This window comes from Arvicanthis niloticus, chromosome 16 (assembly GCF_011762505.2).
Source record: "Arvicanthis niloticus isolate mArvNil1 chromosome 16, mArvNil1.pat.X, whole genome shotgun sequence".
Classification (NCBI taxonomy): Eukaryota; Metazoa; Chordata; class Mammalia; order Rodentia; family Muridae; genus Arvicanthis; species Arvicanthis niloticus.
Genome location: NC_047673.1, coordinates 50,906,534 through 50,930,224, shown reverse-complemented (window position 1 = coordinate 50,930,224; position 23,691 = coordinate 50,906,534). Strand labels below are relative to the sequence as shown.

The 23,691-nt window shown below is 37.4% G+C and overlaps 1 protein-coding gene across 12 annotated transcripts in view; it reads right to left on the bottom strand.

Moving 5' to 3' along the window:
* Nek1 (NIMA related kinase 1) overlaps nucleotides 1–23,691 on the bottom strand; it is a 115,643-nt gene that overhangs the window by 72,687 nt on the left and 19,265 nt on the right. For 4 of the 12 annotated variants that reach the window (XM_076914180.1, XM_076914173.1, XM_034520356.2 and 1 more), the window contains exons 8-15: nucleotides 22,770–22,824; nucleotides 19,543–19,743; nucleotides 14,524–14,584; nucleotides 12,565–12,716; nucleotides 5,079–5,138; nucleotides 4,390–4,449; nucleotides 4,258–4,305; nucleotides 4,038–4,112 (exon numbers count right to left, since the gene is read on the bottom strand). In XM_076914180.1, the coding sequence (XP_076770295.1) occupies nucleotides 4,038–4,112; nucleotides 4,258–4,305; nucleotides 4,390–4,449; nucleotides 5,079–5,138; nucleotides 12,565–12,716; nucleotides 14,524–14,584; nucleotides 19,543–19,743; nucleotides 22,770–22,824 (712 nt within the window). Of the gene's footprint in view, nucleotides 1–2,166; nucleotides 2,231–4,037; nucleotides 4,113–4,257; nucleotides 4,306–4,389; nucleotides 4,450–5,078; nucleotides 5,139–12,564; nucleotides 12,717–14,523; nucleotides 14,585–19,542; nucleotides 19,744–22,769; nucleotides 22,825–23,691 lie in introns of those variants that run through there. The other 8 variants (XM_076914181.1, XM_076914172.1, XM_076914178.1 and 5 more) reach the window with 5 other exon arrangements.

Here is a 23,691-nt window from a genome sequence, read left to right as displayed (position 1 = left end):
GAGTTCTGGGACAGGCAGGGTTACACACAAAAACCCTATCTCAAAACTCTCCCTCCACAAAACAAAACAAGCAATGTTTTGAAAGAATCAAATAAAAGAAAATTCTGCAAAGTCCAATGAGAAGAAATTTGTCTTAGCACCCTGATACTATGAGAAAGTCTACTTTAAAACTCAGTTCAAGCTGGGCATTGTGTCATGTGCCTTTAATTCCAGCACTTCAGAGGCAAAGGTAAGGTGGATCTCTGTGAGTTTGAGGATGGCCTGGTCTACAGAGTAAGTTCTAGGACAGCTATTACACAGAGAAACCCTGTTTCAAAAAAAACAAACAAAAAAACCAAACAACAACAAAAAACATAATGAAATGACAAGTTAAAGTTTGTAGAAATCAGAAAGATAATCAAGTGGAAAGCTCCATCCCAGCAGTCTTCTCATACATCCTCAAAACATGCACTGAAAGGGGCTGGAGAGATGGTTCAGTGGGTAAGAAGTTGTTTACAGGATATACAGTCAGTGGCTCAGAACCCACCTCTAACCTCTAACTACAGCTCTAGGAGATCCTATACCATCTTTTGATCTCTACTCACAGACTCACCTCCAAATGCACATGCACAGATATAAAAATAAAAATGTAAAATATTCATTTTAGAGTTGGAAGTCTGTTAAATGGTAGTCACATCTACACAGCTGATTACTTGGTTCAATGCTAAGATCTTGACTTTAAATAATTCTAAAGTTTCTTTCTAGTAAAGTGAGCAGAAGTCAACATCTTTGAAGATGTCTATACAAAATGTCAAGAATACTGTGTCAGAATATGGAAGCAACACAATCTTCTAAAAATCACCTTTACAGAGGCTCAGCCTGTATACAATTAAACTTCCCAATTACAAGCATAGGTTGATGGACATTCTGAACACTTCATCTGCATGTACACATCTGTGCTTCCGGATGCTATGATGCTGTGTGGAGATGGAAGACAGCACACAGGAGTCAGTTCTCTCCCTTCACTCTGTGGATCCCACAAGGCCACCAGGATTGGTAGTAAGCACCTTTACACACTGAGCAACCTGTCTGGCACTAGGTTGGACGGTATTGATGAACGTGTTTATTCATATGACCACTGCCATTCTCACAATTACTTCAGGATAGAGCCCTCATGTCCCTGTAGTCAATGAAAAGGCACTGATCTGCTTTCTACTGCTACGGAGTGGATTTGCCTTTTCTAAAACTGCATGTGAATACAAGCATACAGTATGTACTGTCTGCCTTCCTCAACTTAGCATGTTTATGGGCTGATTTATGTTATTTTATGCATAAACAGGCTTTTACTAATGAAGAATATCACAAGGTATCTTTTTACAAGAGATACTTCTTACATATCATGATCACTAGATAAACCAAATTAAGTACAAATTAGGTATTTAAAAAAAAAATCTGTAAGCAACATATTGAAAACAGATCAGCCAGTCAGCCATGATGGCACATATCCAAGGAGTCTTGGATTTTGCAATTGCCCAATAAAGTCAGATATTTATACTTCTGAGCAACAATGTCTATACATAATAAAAACATTGACTCTGAATTATCTTAATTTTCAGTTTCATTCATCTCTCCTTTGGGAATTTCTTCGACTCACATTACACTGTAACTCCAGGTCCTTGGCAACTATGCAGAAATCAAAGAGTCTGACATAGTAAATATTTTAACCTTAGGAACAAGTATTAGACATTAATAGAATTTACTTCTTATCATGGAAGCATTACAGAATTCTATAAAATGAAGCAAACAGTATTAAAGACATAGTACTTAACTATTTAAAAATAATGTCTCTTGCACATATTCTGGGTTCAGTTCATCTCTCATATGGTGTCTCATAACCAACTGTAACACTGGTTTCAAATGATGTGACACCCTCTTCGGACCTCTGTGGCCAATAGCATTACATACATGGAGGCAAAATAGTCACACATATAAAATAAAATAAAATAATAAAATAAAATAATAAAATAAACCTAAAAAATGTTTTTAAATGAGTAAGAAAGCAATCAGCAAATTCTCAATACTGTTGGTGAATTTGGCACAAATGCTGGGTAAGAGTCCTGGCCTACAGTTCACTTCAGAATAAGCTAAATTTTAAGCATGGACCAAATTCAGCTGGGTAGTACACACCTTTAATCCCAGCACTTGGGAAGCAGAGGCTGTCAGGTCTCTTTGTGTTCAAGGACAGCGAGGTCTACAGAGCGAGTTCCAAAATAGTCAGAGTTACAGAGAGAAAACCTGTCTTGAAAAACCAACCAACCAACCAACCAACCAACCAACCAACCAACAAAAACAAAACCATGCACCAAGTCCTGAGTCACTGCTTATCGACCAGGAAGTAATAAGTACTACTCATATAAAACTGAAGTACTTACAATGTTATATAACGTCTACTTAAGTACTGACTTGAGAAAAAAGATTTACACTGAATTACTAATCTAAGACGTGAAAAACATCTCAAAAGACAGAAAACAACACACACTGAGGACAGTATATATGCATATCTATACACACAGGTGAAACAGACAAAACATACTTTTGTCCACATCATAACTCTGAGAGAAGGAACAAGGATGGTCAGCAGTCTGTTTTGACAACCACCTCTTGTCTATTTCAACACTGAGAGATGAGTGGGAGCAGCAGACAGGTAAACTGACAATTTAACTGCAAGCTGAGCAACAGCTGGCTCACTGTCAAAACAAAAATGACAGTACAAAGGAAATATGCATCCATTTCCTTCGGCTGTGCAAAAAGTTATTACAAACTAAGCATCTTAAAACAGTATCTATTTATTATCTAACTCCCTGGTTTGGGCAGGTATATGATTTAGGTAGGTATGTGATGTAGGTAGGTAGATGATTTAGGGAGGTATATTTAGCTGTAAGCCAGGGAGGGCTACGTTAATATCTAAGGCTCAGCATCTCAGAGCTCTCTGGCTCTAGGGAGTGTGGTTTCATAATTAAAGCCACTTTCTCCTTAGTTACTGGCTAGAGATCACTGTTATAATCCAGAAGTCATCTATACTTTCTTGCCACATCCATGATGGCTACCTTCCAGGTCAGTAGACACAGATGTCCCTATATTTCTTTTCCCTATCCAGTCTACTATAAAGGAGTCTGCTGTCAATGTAATCATGGGAGTGCCCATTTATCACATAAGCTAATCTAGCAAAAGGAGCTACCATCAGCAAGTTCTACTTACAACTCAAGGGGAGGGAATGCACGGGGTGTACACTAGGGAAGGGGAATCCCCCGGACTGTTTCAGGATTCAGCTTATGAGTATGAATATAGGCCAGTGCTTCTGAAAGCAAAGGGGAAGGAGAAGGCTGACAGAACAAGAATGGCTGAAGACATTTCTATCTGGGAAAGCAGAGAAGCTCTGGGCTTTAAAAATAAAATCAAAAAAGGTAACTTGCCAAGGTTTCACAATCACATTGGCCCAAAGGGAATGTGTGAACTGAAGAATCTGCTTATCCAGGTAAACGAATGGAGGCAGAGTGCCTGAGGAAAAGGAGAGAGTTGGCAATGGAGAAAGGTGAGTGGAGAGACAGGAGCATCAGCAGGCCACACACACTGAGGAAGTCAGCTCTGCGGCTCAGCATAAGTAGGGCAGAAGAGCACGGGAGGTGTGGGGACAGTTATCCTGGAGAGTCTGGCAGTGGCCAATCAAGGAAATCTGTTGAGAACTTAATTTTTGAGATTATGTGAAAAATTCTAATGAGCATATTTGATTTTGTATTTGATTTGTGAGATTCCCCTGGGGGGTAAAATCTGTATTACAGCCACCACATGAAAGGTTTAACCAATTTTATAAATGTCACACATGAATTACTTTATCATATTACATATTAAATATCCACAGATAAGAAATAAACCATAATCAATGCTACAGAATTCTAGATAAATATTATCGGTATACTAAGAAAGTAGCTAGTCATACACAGAACAAGATGAAACTGGAGACAAACAACAGTTTAGCTCTATTGGGATCAAATGCCTACCTTTACTTCACCGCTTCCACCAGCCCTTAAAACATTCCTCCAGCCTTGTTCCCTGGCCCTATTTATCCTCTCCAACTTTTGGGGAAAGAAAAATAAACAAAATACCATTTCAACTACTTAATATAAAACACATAGAATACATTTAGCAATAACATTGAAATCAGTGTGCTTCCTTACAAAGGCACGTGTGGGGAGGGGCAGCTGTACTGGAGAGTCTTACCCGCTGCTTCTCTTGCCTCTTCACCTGCTCAGCCTTCAGGAACCTAATCTGTAACAGTTCAGACACGCTCTCAGAACCCGGTTCTTATCCTCTACAGCCAGGCACAGGGAGAAACACAAGGGAAACAACTACCTGATCCTTCTGCTTCTTTTCTTTCTCAATAAATTCCAACCTTCTTTTTTTTGCTGCTTCCTTAAACAAAAGGAGAACACTTATATCAATATGTATATATATATATTTAGAGACAGGGTTTCTCTGTGTAGCCTTGATTGTCCTGAACTTGCTTTGTAGAGCAGGCCGGCCTCAAACTCAGAGATCTGCCTGCCTCTGCCTCCAGAGTGCTGAAATTAAAGGTGTGTACCACTACCGCCCAGCTCTATCAATAATCTCCACGTTTTATATTTTCATCAAAAAAAATATATCAACAAGAGAGGTATACCCAAAGAAATAAAGAGAAGTGAAATGAAGAGAGCAAAGATATTGTGAGTATTTGAAAGAACAAGGTGGAAAGGGTTAGAGGCACTATAACAGTGGTTCTCAACCTGTGAGTTTTGAGCCCTGGGAAGATCAAATGGTGTTTTCACAGAGATCGCATATCAGATATCACATCATGGTTCATAACAGTAACAAAATTACAGTAAGAAAGTAGCAATGAAAATAACGTTACAGTTGGGCATCAGCACAACATGAGGAACTGAATGAAAGGGTCCCTGCAATTAGGGAGGTTGAGAAGCACTGCACTATGACATTAGTTAGTGGGTTTGCTGTTGTCTTAAGAACTATTTTGAAAAGCTTTAAAATAACCAGATGTGTCTTTATACCTCAGACATTTTCTTCCTTTCTTCTCCAGAATTCATTTTCTTCACTGGAATTTGATGGGCCTGAACAAAAATAAAAAAAAATAAAATAAAGCTATGAATTAGATAAATTAGATAAGATACTCATTTGGAAAATACAAATTTGTGGATGATTAAAGATTAAAGCCAATATGGTCATAACTATTTCAAAATTTATTGTACTAACTTTTGATATGCTTTTTACTAAACAAACTGATACATGACCTTCAGAAAAATCATGAAAATGGTTTCTGTATCATCTACTAGTTTTGTTTTCACAACATATTCTAAAAATATTTTTATTTAATGATTTGTTTAAAAATAATTTATCATTTTTATTTAAAAATATTTAAAAATTGAATATGTATTCAGTATACATATTTTATATGTATATACATATTATTATCTATATGTATATACATATACATATTTTTATCATGTATACTCCCAAATTCTTACCTCCAACACTTTTTGTACCACCCTCTACCCTCTAAAACATAATTTTGATCCATGTACATTCCTTCCCATCTCTCCCCACCAATTCCTCCTGGGTCCCCTTCAACACATATACCTATTTCAACTATCTGTCCTTTTTGTTTTTATAACTGAGTCTAATAACCCATACACACTCATAGGTGTGGGGCTATCCAATGAATCACCAGCAACATATTAGGGGTACACACCCAAAGAAAAGTGACTCCCCTCCTCCAGAAGCAATAAAACTCAGGTTGTCAGCCTTTTGTTGTGAGTTTGCTAGCCCCCAAAAGAAGGTGTTTAAGATGGCTGTATATTATCGATAGGTTATATGAGTTATTTGATCTTCTCTATCGCCTTACATAAAGAGTATTTATGGGATAAAACTTCCAAGCTGGCCCTGTGAGATCATCTGATTATTTTCAGAATGCTATTTCTACACTGAAGAGATACACAGAAATACCATATTAAGGAAATTGTTTTGTTTTCTGTCACCTAAAAAAAACAAAAACAAAAGTGAGCCCAACGCTAAAATACGCTCTCGGAGCGCCCTCTAGTGGCTTAGTGTTAGCAGACTTAAAGAAATTCCTGAACCCCAGTGAAAACATGGAAACCTCCAATAAAATACTGCAAATTTGAATGTAAACGATGTTTCATATTTGTTTGGGGGAAATGGCCTTAAGAAAAATTATTTAAAAAGGAATAATTCAAGAAAAGTCAGCAATAGGTGTTTATTTAAAATCTCCCAGTCAGGCAGTATGCTGCTAGCTGACAGCACCTCAGCTCTTCAGAAGGAGAGAGAGAGCAACGGTTCTCTCCGGGAGCTGAGGAGGCAGTGAAAGGCTGCTTCAGACAACTAAACCACCACAGAAGTGCTCTTCTTCTTAGTCTATTCCCGTGTTATAACACTTGACACGTTTCCTATCTGATTGCTATGCTTTTACTTTTTCCTATAATTCTTTAAAATTTTCATAATTTTACTTCTATTCTCTTTTATTGTAGTAAAATATACAGAATAAAATCATTTTTACCATTGTAAGTGTGTTGTGTCATCAAGCAAATAGTCTATGTTGTACAGTAAATTTGTGTTAGGTTAAATCTTTTTAAAATAAGTTATAACCATCCCAAGTGTTGGTTACTATTTGGTTTTCAATGGGTTAGCTTAGAAAAATCAGGCTTATTTGCTTTAAAAAATTTAGAAAGTGCTGGACTTGGTGGCACATGTCTTTAGTTCCAGCACTCAGGAGGCAGAGGCAAAAAGATCTCTGTGAGTTCCAGGCAAGCTGGTCTACAAGGTGAGTTCTAGGACAGCCAAGGCTGTTATACAGAAAGATCCAGTCTTGAAAATAACAAAACGAAAAAACAATTTAAAAATTTAAATTTAAAAAGTAATAACCTTGCCTAAAACCCAAAAACCCGTAGCCTCAGGTGGTAACCATATTATAGCAGGTGGAATCTGTTATCCTGAATATTAGTACGAGGAATACTAAGGTCCCACAGCATGCAGTTTGCGTACATTGAATATTTACTGAAACTGAAGGAAGCATTAACAAAAACACATTATTTGATTCCATCAGCTAAACAAAAAGCACCACATGGTTTCAGTCCTGGTCAAAAAGGGACCTTCCACCATTATTACTTAGCTCACCATTTCTTTCTTTCTCACAGACTGGTGTGTGGCCAAGAGGTAAAGCAAGCCTGTTTCTACAAGTTCACGTGAGTGTGTATTCCTTACTGATTAAAACACGTACATATGTCGGCCCTCTCTTACCCATGGCCAACATGAGTTTTATCCCCAAGAAGTCAGACAAGTTATGCACGTCTATATTACAAGTGTTAAACATGAGTTGCATATGTAAATACTATTTAGAATAAACATGTCTTGAAAATTATCTATGAAATAAATTTACTTTTAATTAGTATTTTTAAAAAATATATTTAGGAAAAATAAAACATGTTTGTAAAGAAATTTTGGTATGTAATGTAAAATTTTTTTAAAAACATATTTGTAGCAGTGAAGTCAACGTAACTGATTTCATAGCAATAGACTATAATACAACTATGATGATAACAAGCAAAATACCAGAATTCGGTTAAAAAAACGCACTATTTGGATACTGAAAATGTGTTTCTCCCTTCTTTTATTCTTCACAGTTGTCAAAAGCATACTAAGTCTATTTCAAATTTATGAAAATACTTCATGGAAAAAATGACATCATCATTATACTAAAATAACTTCAAATATCAATGTGCTTCACTAGAAACCAAATTGTTATCACCCAAATTATCTATCTATACAAAAAATCTATTTCAAAAGTTGTTTTTTACTTATTACTCCACACTGAAATAGTCTGTATAAAGCATTAACAATAAAACCCCTGAATGGGAAATGACTCAGTGGGTAGGGTGCTACTGTGCAGAAGGAAGACATAAGTTTGATCCTTGTGTCCGCAGAACCCATGTAAAAGCCAGGCTTTCTGGTGCTTATCTGTAACCTCAGAGGCTGTGGGCCAGTAACCTAGTCAAAACAGTGAGTTTCTGGCTTTCTGAGAGACCTTGTCTCAAAAAATAAAATGTAGAGAGACAGAAGTTACCTGAATGTGATGGCTGGCCACCATATACACACATACATCACATATACACATACACCACATACATTATAAACCACACACAAATGAAGAAACATCTCACAGAACACTGGTTTACTTGTGCCTAAGAGTAGGGCTTTTATTCGTTCTTTCATCCTATTTAGTATAGTTAGAAAATAAAGGGAATTGCTTTCCTGATAGGAATTGAATTCATTCAATCATTTATTCATTTAAAACACCAAGAAACTTATTGTTTTGTGCAAACATGTATAAAACTGTCTATAGAGATGACATTCTAATAAACATGACATTAAAAGAATGCACATAAAGTACCGAAGAAGTTCCGACAAGGAAATTTGCCCTATTTTTCATCAGGAGAGGCAGAAGATACATTGAGAAAAAAATGAAAGACGTCTGTGTGTGGAAAAGAGTAGTAGCGTACTTATGACATTTCTATCCCATTGATCACTGGGAAACTTTAATACAAATGCCCCTGCTGCCAGTGTGGCAGTGTCCTATCTGTTAATGTAGAGTGGAAAGCGAGAGCACGCACAGTAAACAAGTGGCTCCTGCAGGCTGTTGTCCCCCTACCAGAGTAAAATGTCAAGAGAGGAGGTCATAAGGATTTCCCCAGCAGGGGCTCAGAAGAAAACCGGTGTGATATGCAAGGGACTTGAGCCTACAGAAGGCAAAGGGGAAAAAGCACTCAAAAGGAGAGGAGGGAACAGACCAAACAAAACAGGACAGCATGCTCACAGGGAGGGCGTGCTCAGCTGAATTTAGGAGTGTCTCCAGCAGTGTCTCCTCCATCATCTGCTAATGTGCTAGTGAGCAAAGGAAAACCGGTGGCATGCCCAGCTGCAGTAGTGGAAGCAGGGCTGTATACAGGACAAGGTAACTGGCATACTGGCATTATCAGTTTTATTCAGAAATGGTCCAGAGCCATGGGATCCTTTTCTCTCGTTGGTCATCAAAAGAAAGCAAGGACTGAAGACCTTCCTAAGTCTTCTTCTTTAAGATTCTCTAAGACTCTGACCATACCCTAATCTTCACACCGCAGTATTATGCTAGATCTTTTCTTTTCTGTTTGGTTTCTAAAACAAATTTTTCTGTGTAACCCTGGCTGTCTGGAACTCACAGAGATCCACCTGGCTCAGCCTAGAGTGCTGGAGTTAAAGGAGCGTGTGCACTGCTGCCTGCCAGATCTTTGGTAGTTCTTAAGGTCTTCAACCACAAAGTTTCTTGTATGCCAAACCTTTAAAGATAATCCTTGCTCATTTTTCTCCGGAGCCTGGCTTGTCCCTAAACTCTCTAGTCTTCTTATGTGGTGTCTTTTTCCTACAACTGGCTCTAGGTATTGTGGTAATGCTTTTCTTATTGACAGCAGACCCTCCCTGCTTCAGCGATCATGAATTCCTTCTAGACTCTGTATTACCTGCTTCTGTGCTGTAGTAGAGTCATCTGCAAACCCATGTTCTTTTTAAAGAGTTTGACATCTGACTCACTCACGGGTTTCCTAATATTGTCATAATTTTAGATTGCTTTGGGATCCCAAAAAGATGATATAGTGCATATATTTTATATTTTACTCAGCTCATTTATTTACCTTGTTTCTCACCTTACTGTTGAGCATTCTGGCAATATCCTTATTCCTGTAAACATCAGCTCTATCCTTCATTTGTTCCAAAACGCCTGGTAGTCACCAGTGACTGCTCTTTTGGCACCACATGCTTCAGCTCTGCCTTCACAATATACTGAGTTGTTTCCTATCATTTCTTCTGCTTTAGTTCTAGCCACTTTCGTTCTCATATAGGTAACAATGTCCTAACTGGTTTCTCTGCTTCCACGTGTTGAGAGCTGAGAAGACTGACCGCTGTGTTACAGTGAAGCTCAGTTTTTAATCTCTGTCAACTGGCCTCTTGGCAGTCGGGTGCTCCTCATAGCCCTCCGACAGCCTTCTGACCTCTCGGAGCCTCAGTTCCTACTTCTTCCATGTTGGTGGACGGCAGCCCTGATCTAATCTGTCTTTACTGTCAACATGCTCGGTGCTGCTTGCAAAACTATGGGTTTTTTCTTGCTGTTTTCTTCCATGCCTGTGATATTTTGAGTGAAAATGGCTACCATAGGCACATATATTTGAAATTTTGCCCTGTGGTGGATGGGACTGCTTAGAAAGGATTAGGATGTATGTATGGCTTTGTTGGAAGAGGTGTGTCTCTGGGGGCAGGTTTTGAGGTTTCAAAAGACTCTGGTGAGTTCTGCTGTTGTCTCTCTGCCTCATGGCTGTGGACCAGATGTGAGCTCTCTGTTGTCCCTGCACTCTGCCCTATGAAACCATTACCCAGATTAAACACTAAGATGGCTTGTTCATGATGGTTTATCACAGTAATAGAAAAGAATAAAAGATAACTAAAGACAGTGTCTGCTCACAGTTCCCTTTGTGATTATACAGTATCAATAACAGCCACCTCTCTTCCATATTTGTCATCTACATTGGAACCTACTGTGCTTTCTTTGTCTCCACATTATGACCAGCAAATGCTTATTGGTTTAAGAATAGTATTTCTCCTATGTGGATAAACCTCACTAGTATGAAGATTTTGTTATATTGGTCACCATAAATTGTCACTAAAAATATGTCCTGGCCTGCAATAAGCTTTCCATAAATATTTATTGAATAAATGAATGAATGGGTGGTAACTTAGGTATCAAATCATTTTGAAGCTTTAATTCTTTTCAGAGAAATGGCATCCAACATTTTAGTGAAACTCATGTTAGAAAAATTATCTTGTCTTTTTTTTAAAAAAAAGATTTATTTAATTATTTTATATATATGATGAGTACACTGTAGCTGTCTTCAGACACACCAGAAGAGGGCATCAGATCCCATTACAGATGGTTGTGAGCCACCATGTGGTTGCTGGAATTGAACTCAGGACCTCTGGAAGAGCAGTCACTGTTCTTAACTGCTGAGCCATCTCTCCAGCCCCATCTTGTCTTTATTTGTACTTTTAAGATTTTATTTTTACTTTTCTGTGTATGATTGCTTTGCCTGCATGTGTATGTTTGTGCACCACTGCATATAAAGTGCCCATTTAGGACACTGCTCGGTACTTTTCTTCTGTTACCGCAGCATGTGGGAACACACTGTGTCACTCACTTCTAAAGGAACTTGCAAAAGTGCTGATATCCTGTCAGTTTGCAGCTGAATTTCAGCATTATCACACAGACTTCGGCTTCCTCCAGATCTCTGCTGGTAGCCAATCAGCTTTGCAGCAAGCTCAGCAGCACTAGGCATATTCCACCTGCCTTCCAGGAGGCCTCTCAGTATGCCAACTACCTAGGTTTCTTAGTATACTTTACTAACATCTAGAAGCTTCCCAGGGGGCCTCAGCTCTGTAGCAGTTAGTTTACTACCAAAGACCCGGCAGGCAGTAGTGCACATGCGCCTTTAACTCCAGCACTTTTCTTAAAGATTCTCTAAGGCTCTGATCATACCCTAATCTTCGCACCTCAATATTACTGGTAGATCTTTTCTTTTCTGTTTTGTTTTTAAAAAGAATTTAAAAAGATAGTACCAGACTATGGCCCTGTAGTGGATGTCACCACAAACAGGCTTACAGCCATGCCCCATCAAAATAAGGTCTGAATTAACTTCAAGAATGGGATTGGGGAATCTTTAATTTTTGTGTTCTTTGAGTATTCTCTTAGTACAAGAAGTAGCAGCTAATTCCTATATCTGTCATTCCCATATTATATTCCTCCTGACACATTTAATGGCTAATTCTCAAAACTAGCTAATAATAATTTACATTAAAATTTCCATATTCGAATTATTATGTAGCTTCTGTCTCCTGACTCTATGTTAATTTATATATGTACCTTGAATGACTGATTTTTTTTTTGTAATCATTTTAAACTATTTTAGGATAATTTACTTAATTTAAAAAAAATGCCAATGTCCTGTAACTGTGATCTCAGGCATGCTACTCTGTTTTAGACCTTAATTTTTGAATCTGAGCTGGGAGACTGTCACACATATGACCATGTTCTTTATATAGCTCTAAGCTTTTGACTTATTTAACTATGAATTCTGAAATACACAAATGTCCTAGTGTTTTACAACAATACCACAGGTACTTACTTCTATGCATACAATAAAACAAGAACGATTTCCTTTATAATGGTCCCTTTTCTATCACACCGGTTGTTTACTCAGTGGATCTACTTAATGGCTGTCCAATGCCCCTAAGTAAGTAAGGCCCCTAAGTAGAGAGGATGGATGAGGTAGAACAACTTTCCTTCATAAGGAAATAAAGACCACTCTGAGTATCACGATAACTCATGGAGCTGTTATGAAATGGGGTCACGCTGAACTTGAAATTAAGCAGTTTGTAAAAGGATCTTACCTGTTTATGTTTTGGGGGTGTTTTTTTTTCAAGTAACTTTTTATCTCCGTACTTCTTATATGTTAAAGGCACTCCGTATTTAGCAGCAGGCTTTGTGATTTTCTGAGCAGGGACAAAAGGACTGGCGCCTTGTCCTGATGCTGGTCTTTTACCTGCATGAAAAGACAAGCAAAATTCTTTTCTAGTAATTCTTTACATTGAATCTTTAGCGCTAAAAGTCTTCAAGAATGGTACTTTTTCATTTCAAAATCACTGGCAACCTTTCAAACTTTTAAATTTTTTAGCAAATATCAATGCTTTTTAAAAAATAAGACTAATATCTAAGATAATGGTTTTGGGAATGTAGCTCCATAGGTTAGTTCTTGTTTCACAAACATGAGGACTGAATTGGATCCTTAACACATATAAAACTGCCAGGAATGGTGGCGTGAGATTGTAATCGCATTACTGGGGAAGCAGAGACTAGCAGATCCCTGAGGCATGCTGACCAGCCAGTATAACCTAATGGTTAGCTCCATGACAAGTAAGAATATTTCTGAGGATGACACCTGAAGTTGTTCTTTGGCATACACATAGGTTTACTGTGTACCCACACATGCGCCCTTTTCACATGAGCGTGCACACACATGCACACGCCCACACACACATACACACCTCTAGGGCACAGTAGCAGCTATCTGTGAATATATTAAAAACTTGAGTTCTCTTGATCAATTGTACAGTAGTAGATTTATAGGATGCATTATATACATGTATGAAGCTGTCACAAGAACTGGATAACCTAACACCCCCCTCAAAGTTCTAGAAAATAGCTAAACTTCAATAAAAAAAAAATACTGCATGTCAAATAGTCTGTATCCCCCATCCCTTATCGAAACCCTTTGTCACCCCATTTTCCACCTCTGTAACGTTCCCTCTGGTTAAGCTCCCCCACAGCCAGAGGAGCTACTTTCTTTCTTGTCCAGCACACTCTGCAACTCAGGATTTTTACTATGTACTAATATAATTTAAATCAATCTCTTCCAAGAAGTATTCATTGTTACAAGGAGAAAGAAAAAATTAAATGGTAGTTCACAATGAAAGGCTAACATTAAATTCAACTTCAAAGAAAAATTTATTAGAAAATGTTCATGATATTATATTGTGTATAAAAAACTGTTTATAATATATCCTCATTCAAACTCATTGAGCATGTTATGACAAGAAAATATATCAAAACATGAAAGTATTTATTAAAATTGGAATAATGTTTCTTCTAAAAAATTCTTTATAAGCACACATTAGTCATATAATTTAGTCAACTCTTATGAAACTGCTGGCTAGTTTTATACCAACTTGACAGAAAGGAACTTTAATTGAAAAAAAAAATATTCCCACAAGACTGGGTTGTGGGCAAGCAACATACCCACACATGCACCCTTTCACACATGAACACATACATACGTGTGCGAGTGCACACATACATACATACACACCTCTATAGGGCATAGTAGCAGCTATCTGTGAATACATTAAAAAATTGAGTTCTCTGAACAAAATGTACAGTAGTAGAATATCCATTCAAATGGTCAAAATCAAAATAAAACTTAACCTTTAGTAAAATAGTTGACCTCTCAATAACTTACTTTTAAAAATTTAGAATATAAAATATTTCATAAAGAAAAATGTTTTATATAACGATTTATACCTTAGTGGGACATTTATATTTTAGACAATGGTCTCAAAATATCTACTAAGCTTTGATAAAAATTTTCAGGTCAGATTTCATTTAGATAAGACAGCAAATAAAAACTGTATTAATAATAATTATTGTATATCACTATACATAGGAAATTTAATATTTACTTTAGATTAAATTTATTCTACAACCATCCCCATTTGTTTTCTCTAAGTATTTGCAGTATATCTAGTCTTGAGTAATTCAAACAGATGAAAAGCTTCATGTGGAATGTAATTTACCTTGGACAGGCTGTGGTCCAAACTTTGAAAATGTTTTTAGACAAAATTCTTCCGCAATAAGCTTAGATTGAAAGAGAAAAAAAAAGTGTTAGAAAAGCTATCACTTCTGAGTGTGGTGGCACACACCTTTAGTTGCAGAACTAAGGAGGAAGAGCAGGTAGATAGAGCTCTGTGAGTTCGAGGCCAGCCTAGTATATATTGAGTTCCAGAACAACCAGTGCTATATAGTGAGACCTGCCTTGAAAAAACAAAAACAACAAAAACAACCAAATAAATAAATAAGAGGTACAAAGCTAGACAAAGAATTCTCAACAGAGGAATCTTGAATAGCCAACTAACAAAGAAATGTTTAAAGTCCTTAGTCATCAGAAAAATGCAAATTAAAACAACTCTGAGATTCCATCTTACACCAGGCTGAATGGCTACGATAAAAAAAATAAATGATAGCACATGCTGTTTAGAGGATGTGGAACAAGGGGAACACTCTTCCATTGCTGGTGGGAGTGCAAACTTGTACAACCACTTTTAAAATCAATTTAGCGATTTCTCAGAAGACTGAGAGTACTTCTACCTCAAGACCCAGCTATACTAATTCCTGGTCATAAGATGCCCTACTTTACCACAGGAATACTTGCTCAACTATGTTCATAGCAGCTTTATTCATAATAGCCAGAAACTGGAAACAACCTAGATGTCCCTCAACTAAAGAATGGATAAAGAAAATGCTGTACATCTACACAATGGAATACTATTCAGCTATTAAAAACAAATTATGAATTTTGCAGACAAGTAAATAAAACTTGAGGATATCATCCTGAGTGAAGTAACCCACTAAGAAGGAGAAATAAAATAGTCATAGGAGGCAGAGGGAGGGAGGAAACTGGCTGGGAGAGAGGATAGAGGGTGTTTCAGGATCAAGTGTGGGGAAGGACAGGAGAGATGGCCAAATGGCCATGAGAATGAATGGAAATCTGCAACTGGTGGGGGTGGGGAGGAAGGGAGCATCTCCAGGACATGACAGAGACCTGGGATAGGGAAGGCACCCAAGGATCAATGGGGGTGACTTTAGCTGTTACTCAAAGCATGGGGATATGGAACTTGAAGAGGCCACCCCCTGTAGCAAGGCAAAAACCACAGTGGAGCAATAGGTACACCAACCCATCCACAAAACTTTCAAACCAAAATCTATCTTGTCTACAAGACATGTAGGAACAGGGCTTGAAGCAGAGACTAGGAGAATGGCCAAGCAATAAGTGGCCCAACTAGAGACCTATCCCATGGATAAGCACTAATCCCTGACAATATTAATGATACTCTTATGCTTGCAGCCAGGAGTCTAGCAAGGCTGCCCTCTGAGATGTTCCACCCAGCAGCTGACTCAGAGGGATACAGAGACCCACAGTCAAACACTGGATGGAACTTGGGGACTCTTAGGGAACAGTTGGGGGAAGGATTGAGGGCCCTCCGAGGGGATAGGAACTCCACAGGAAGACTAACAGAGTCAGCTAAACTGTCCCCTTGGGGGGTCTTAGAGACCGAACCACAAACCAAAGAGCATGTACGGGCTGGACCTAGGCCTCTTATAACATATGCAGCAGATATGCTTCACATGTCTTCATGTGGGTCCCAAACAAATGGAGTGGGGGGCTATCCCAAAAGCTGTTGCCTTTTGTGGAAGATATTATTCTAGCTGGCTGCCTTGTCTGCCCTCAGTAGGAGAGGAAGCATCTAGCCATGCAGAGACTTGATATGCCAGGGTGGGGAGATACCTGGGGGAGGAAAAGAGGAGAAGGGGAAGGAAGGATGAGGAAAGGACTATGGGAGGGGGAAATAGCAAGGGAGGGAGGAGGAATTGTGGGAAAGAGTGACTGGGATGAGGGCAGCAATTGATATATAAAGTGAATAAATGAAAAAAGAGAAATTTAAAAAAGATAGGTCATAATAATTTAAAAAACAATAAATAGAAAATAAAAATAAATGAAATCTGTTTCCTAAACAAAGAAAAAAAATCTACCTATCAGTCACAAAGTATTTCTCTTCCAATCATACATGTTGCTAAATAAACTGATTAAAATCCAACAATGCAGCCAGCAAACTCTCCTCTTGCTAACTGCTTACCCCTGCTAATCTTACAAATGTATTTTTATTACTTCTCCAGTCTTTCATTCTCAAACTAGACTAATACACAGCACATGTTACTCACCTTTTTTGTATCTTAGCAACTTAACAAAAACTTCATCTATGGAGGGATCACTGAGTTCTATATGCATCATTTATGTCAAATGTGTTCAAGTGTCACTTCAAAAGATGCTCTCTTGGAAATGCCATTTAAGTTTACTGTGAATCAACTTACCACCTGACATGAGTGACACTCAACTGCAAACATGTCATTGGATAAATACCTTCACAGTGTCTGTCTCTTTTAACATTATAAATATTCCATTACTCACTCTTCAGCATTTATATTTTGTGAAACAAGTATTTATACTTTCTACAAATAATTTTCTTTCACCTAGATTTTTCCAGTATGATATCAAATTATGATATCAAACAAAGATTTTACTCAATCTGAGCTTATTTTTATCTTATTGTTGGAGAATAATGCTAAGTGAGTTTTCTCACTTTTTCCAGAGAAGTATAGAGCCCAGTAGAAAGAATGTTCAACAGTAGACAAGACACCCAATATGCACAAATCTCCAACCTGAGAAGATTATTTTCCCTATTGAAGGTCCCCTATGGCAGGAGTACTCAAAGTCTCAAACCAACACCATCAATCCTGTAACTATACACTAATTCTCTGGCTCTGCCTTACTCACTGAGGCAGAGAAGGTTGTGAGTGAACCCAGCAAATTCCTCTAGGAGGCTGTGTGTTTTGTATTTGAGAACTAGTGTTGTAGAAGACAAACATGAGCAGAAGTCTGGTTCAAAGACAACTCAGGGCACATATGTGAGAATGTGTTCTCTTCTGAACACGGGCATTTTCCCCGTTTTTTTTTTTTAGAAAAACAGAGGGATCTGTTCTGTGTCCTGTGAAACTCCTGACTCCAGGGCTCCAGACGCTCAGGGACATACTCTATCAATAACCTAGATCCCGGGTACTCTTCACAGTCTACCAATCCCACTTGAGATAGGAACTCCTTAAATTGTCTAGGCTTGCCTTAAATGCGGGATCTTTCTGGCCTCAAGACTTCCCAAGCAGCTGAGATTATAGGACTGTAGTATTCTAGGCCTGGTCAATGGGTATTTTATGATCTCCAACGTGCCCTCAATGTAATTTCTTCAGTTCTTCAAATATGGATCTTTCTGTTCTATGTAAATGTTTATATAAATTGAGAGATGGAATGTATAGAACTCAAGAAGATACTGGAATCCCATGGGAATTTTGTCCTTTACCAGTATGTGGCTATCTGAATTAAAAGCTTACTTATCATTGAAAGCTTAAAACTTAGTTCTTTAGTCCCATTAGTCACATTCCAAGTGTTCAACAGGTGACCAAGAGCTGTGTGTTGGACTATTCAGATATGGCAGACATTCCTCCTCACAGACAGCTATAATAGACAGAGACTGTACTTGTAAGGAGTCAAAGCATCCCCCTCATTTGTGAAGCCCCATGCAGGAAACTGATATTAGGGTGTACACGGATAAGTACTGGGCTCTACTAATTTTGGCTAACGGCATTAAAAGAACTACTGTTTTGAAAATAAAAGTTGTCTTGTCATCCAGAAATTCACAAGAATGAGACAGAAGGATCATAGGCTTAAAAGGCTGGGCTACATGGTGAAAGAAAAAACATAAATTTGTGCAATATAGATCATTACAGTGATATTAGAAGCAATAGTTCACATGTTATAGTATAAAGCACCTCACTTAGGAACAAAATGCAAGATTTTGTAAATCCAAGTGGTGCTTAAATACCAGTAAGGAAGTTGAAGTATACCAAGCACATGTTATTAGATACTCTACTTATTGTTAATCATAATCTGCCCGCCTTTTGCACATTATGTTTCGTAACTGGGGCTTTAATACTTTCCCTTTCATTGCTAGGAAGGTGAATTGCAGTGTTTTAGTCTTGAGACTATGCTGTAACTACACTGGCAAGGAGGAGGTAGCTTCAACAAGATTAAATAAAGCCTTTGTTTCTTATCTGGTTGATGCCAAAAAAATAACAGTACACTACATCTAAACAGCCTTTGAAAGAATTATTTCTAACAAAGAAATCTTGTAAAACACCACATTTCACAGATTGTTGCCATGTTTTAAACAAGTAACCTTTGACTTCCAAAGTTTAGTTAGCTAAATGAACATCTCTTGTTTTCTGAATAGCATTTGTTCTCAGGAATGTTCTGTAAACCAGAAGCACATATAAGCAATATGGGTATGCTTTTGCTATGTATCTTATTCACAAAAGAATTCAATGTGGATTAAATTAATATAGGCCACCATAAACATGAAAAGTCAAATAATTCCAATTTTAGGTGATCACATTTGAGTAACTGATGGCATTTGATCTGACAATTTTTTTTTATAAAACCTGCCAAATAAATTATCTCCACAAATATTTGTTTTGCACCTATAGTTGAACAATTAGGAGATACAGCAATATAGTATATGTACTTATATATGGCCATATAACCATAGTTTGCTTTGTCAAAGACAACCATAATCATGTAAGTGTTGCCAATATATTTACCGAGCGTAATCAACTATGTTGATGATGCCTATCAAAGACTCTGAGCAGGTATGCACTAGACAGAGAGCACTGTATTACATTATCATTTAATTCTCTCAACCATCCTGCAATATTGGTATATCTCTGAGCTCACAGCTTACAGGTCAGAGGTAAGGAACGTGAAGCACAAAAAGGTTTAATAACTTCAGCTATAAAAAGTGGGAAAGGAAAGGACACCACCAATGCAGGCTGAGGAGGACATCTTAGCCTAGGCTCTGTGGTGATCACACAGCCCTTGTGTTAGGTACCAGAACCTTACTGTGTAACTTGAGGGGTAACATGACACATACCTGAGGTGAGAGGAACTTTTCGATTCGTTTAGCTAGAAAACCTTTCTCCAATATGGAGTTGACTGATGGTCTATCCCTAGGATTCCTCTTAAATAACTGAGAGAGCAAGCTGCGGAGATCATAGGAATAATGCAGAGACACGGGGGGAAAGGACCCAGATATTATCTTCAGTACCAGGTTTTTCATGTTTCCAGCTTCAAACTAAAATCCAGAAAAAAATGCACATATATAAACAGATGGAAACTGGAATGGGGAATATCAGTACTGAGCGATAGCTCTTTTTCCATTAATACAGAATAGAAATACAGCCCTCTCCTAAGTGATACATTTAGTATACTTTCTGTAAACTTTACTTAATTACCCATAATTTTAAAAGATTGCCTTCAAAAAAGTAAAATAATATAACTTTCTGGAAGATCTAATTGTTTATGCAACACGCCAAGAGGTAAGGTATAAATATTATAAAGCTTTTACAAGATGTAACAATAATCAAGATGATAAAAGTTATGCAACCTAGTAGTCTTCATCTAAGACCTGGCTTCCTCCACCTCTGTGCTAACAACTAGAAGAAAAAAAATAAACTACTGAGAGAAAAACATTTGGTTGGGCAAAATAAGTAAAGACCTAAGATAATGCCTAAGTACTCTATTCTCAGGCCATGTCCATCATTATCTTTATGCAGGAGGTGAAGCTTCCTAAAGAATCATCAATCCAATGGGGGGGGGGAGCAGTATTAATAGGAAGGTGTGTGTTTTAGGATTAAACATGAAATAAACTGTAACTGAAATAAAAAGAATACACAGGTGGGACAGTTTAAATCTGAACACTTCATGAAATGGGAAAATAAAATGAACCAACAGTTCTCAAAAGAGTATGTACCAATGGCACTAAACACATAAAAAATGTTTGATACTATTGGCCACCAGGGAAACGCAAATCAAAAGTGTACTGGGATTTCATTCCTGGTCAGAATGGCTATCAGTAAGAAAACAACCAATGCTGTTAAAGGCTGGGAACTCTCATATGCTACTGGTAGAAATGTAAATTAAGTCCAGCCTCCAAAGGTATCACATACAGTTTCCTCAAAAAATTAGAAATGCAACTAACATATAATTTAGCAATAATACCCCTAGGAATATACCCCAAAGAATCTACTTAGGCATATTACAGGGATACTTGTTCATCAAAAGTGAAACTCTGGAATTAGTCTTAGTGTATGTCAACAGATGAATGGATAGAATATGCATACATAGGGAGGAGATCACAAAGCCCCAGCCTAGCTGAAGAAGCACTGACAGTTGGTGGCTGCTGGAAGACAGTTTTCTATAGGGCTATGTCCCTGTGGTAGGTCAGTGAAACTCCAGTGAATGGCCTCATAACTATGTACTAAAGCAGCACTAATTGGACTTAAAAGTTATTTAAAATGAAAAGAAAATAAGAGGGCCTGAAGTTGGGAGGGGAATCCAGAAGAGAATTTTGGAGGAGTCATAGGAAGGAGTGGGGAGCAGACACGATCAAAATATACTACACAGATGTATGGTATTCTTAAAGCATAAGTTATATTTAAAACAATATATACAAATACACAATGCATTTCATTCAGATATATGGAAATTATATAATTTGAAAGAAAATGCATATAAGTGCAGATTGTTAAGTAAGCCACACTCAAAAGAAAAATATTATAATTTTTCCGTAAGCACAACGTAGGATTTCTGTCTTTCTCTTACACACGCACACACACACACACACACACACAGAGAGAGAGAGAGAGAGAGAGAGAGAGAAGGTGGGAGGGAGAGAGAGAGAAGAAGAGGGAGAGGGAGAGGGGAGAGAGAAAGAGAGAGAGACACAGAGAGAGAGAGAGGCTAATATAAAACTGGAAAAAGTTTGAGGACTAGATGGATGGGGAAGAAGGAAAACGGAGGTACGGGGAGGGTGAGTATGGTCAAGGGAAATCATACTCTACTTGGATAAAATGTCTATGTTTTAGAGGCCTGTGTAGGCCTATGTGGACCTGAACTCAATTTGAAGACCAAACTAGTAAAAAATCTTGTAGTAATCCCCGTATTTCTGTTTCTCAATGGCTGAGATTATATATGTATGTCATTATGATGAAAATGTCATTAGGAATCCATAACTGTGTGCAATGATTACACAAATAAGATTATAAAATTCATAATAGAAAAATAATTAGCTTTGATATTTCTGCTAAAATAATAGGACAGTTGTATTAACATTGATATATGAAAACAAAATGCCTAAGATAAGTTAGGCACCAGTGATGTCAGTTATGAAAAAAAAGCCCTCCTAAATAAATGTTAAGCTCTCATAGAACATTTGAAATTGTGAAATTGTAAATAATATGAGTACTTAATGTGACAGAATGACTTGATAAGAGGCTGAGAAGATATTCAATTGGTAAAGTGTGGCTGTGTAAACACAGGGATGTGAGTTCAGAACCATAGAACACACTTTGTAAAAGATGGCTGCTTCTGTACTCTCCAGGGGGTAGGATGTGGATAAAGGCAGATGGATCCCTAAAGTTCACAAAAAGGTTCTGTGAACCTGTCTCAAACAATAAAGATGAAGAGCAATCAAGGAAAGCCTCCAGACATTGACCTTGGACCACCTTGGGGACTGTCAACCTCACACACATAGCACATGTGCACACTCCCACATTATCAAGCAACAGCAATGCAGCACTCCCAACAACAACACATAATTTTATTGTTTTTTTTTTGTCTATACTGGCAGTTTATTTTTTAATAAAAATAACTCTGGTTGTCACAGAAAATGATATTCTTTAAATAACTTCCAGCAACAAACTCAAAGAATTTCAATGCTTTTAATTTAATTTTGTTTTTCACATAGAATCTTGCTATGAGGCATAGATTGGCCCTGGGCCTGCATTTCTTCTGCCCTCAGTCTCCCAAGTGCTGGGATTACAGGCATTTCTATCACATCCTACTAACTATAGGTGTTTTAAAAGAATCTGCTAAATTAGGGTAAAATACAAATTCACAGTAAATGAATTTATGTGAAAAAAATGAGATGTTTGTAGTTTGTAGCATTAGAAAAATATTTGTAAAAAAGCACAAAATATAACAATAGCAAATATATAATAACACTAAACTAGTTTAACATTGAACTTCAGAAAATCAAACCTCTAGTGTGAGTTATCTGAAAGACACCACAACTTTAAAAGCATCACAACTTAGACTTACTGCATGTTTAAGTGTACACAACTCATAAAGGACACAGCCCAAGGCCCAAATGTCACTGCAAAGACAAAAGTGAGAAATTTCCTCTTACTACCAGAATATATTTATTTATTTAATAATTTAAAGTAAACAAATAATATAAAAAAAACTTGGGGGGGGACATATGTGCTCTATAAAGTATTTTTTACCTTTAAATTTCAAACTACATAATAAAAGCAGCTATTTTAAATTAGAAAAGTAAGGGTTGCCTAAACAATTACTTTGAAACATCATTGGAGAAATTTAGTATTTAAAAGAAATACTATAAAAATCCATTCCATTTATTTTTATTTTGCAAAATTCAACAAGCTTTACTCAATTTAAAAAGTATTACAAAATGAAAAAAATAATTTACTACAATCAAGTATGACAGCAAACTAAACAGTGTTTCTTGGTTCTGAGCTTCCCCTTGGAAAGGCGGAAAGGTCACTGGAGTTCAACAACAGGTCACATAATCCACTAGCAGCTTACATCTAAGGTGGGTGGCTGTAGCATTTCAAAGAAATTGATGGGTCTCGGTGTGGTGTGTGTGTGTGTCTCTCTCTCTCTTCCTCCCTCCCTCCCTCCTTCCCTCCCTCCTTCCCTCCCTCTCTTTGTCTCTCTCTTTCTCTGAATTTCATTTCTTTATTGAAAATCTAGCACGCATTCTATACAATTAGCTGTAGTTCTGTAGGCAGTGACTATGACAAAGAGAAGGACCACAGGGAGTAACTATTCTCTTCCTAACTAGAAGAAACCATAAAGTGATGATTCTTTCTTGAGTTCTTTCAATGAGAGGAAGTGTTTTTACAATTCTCTCGTCATATACTAAAAATCTAAAGCTATACATGCTTACTATATGTGACTGATTTTGCAGTGGTATTGTCAAGGCAGAGTGTGACAGAAA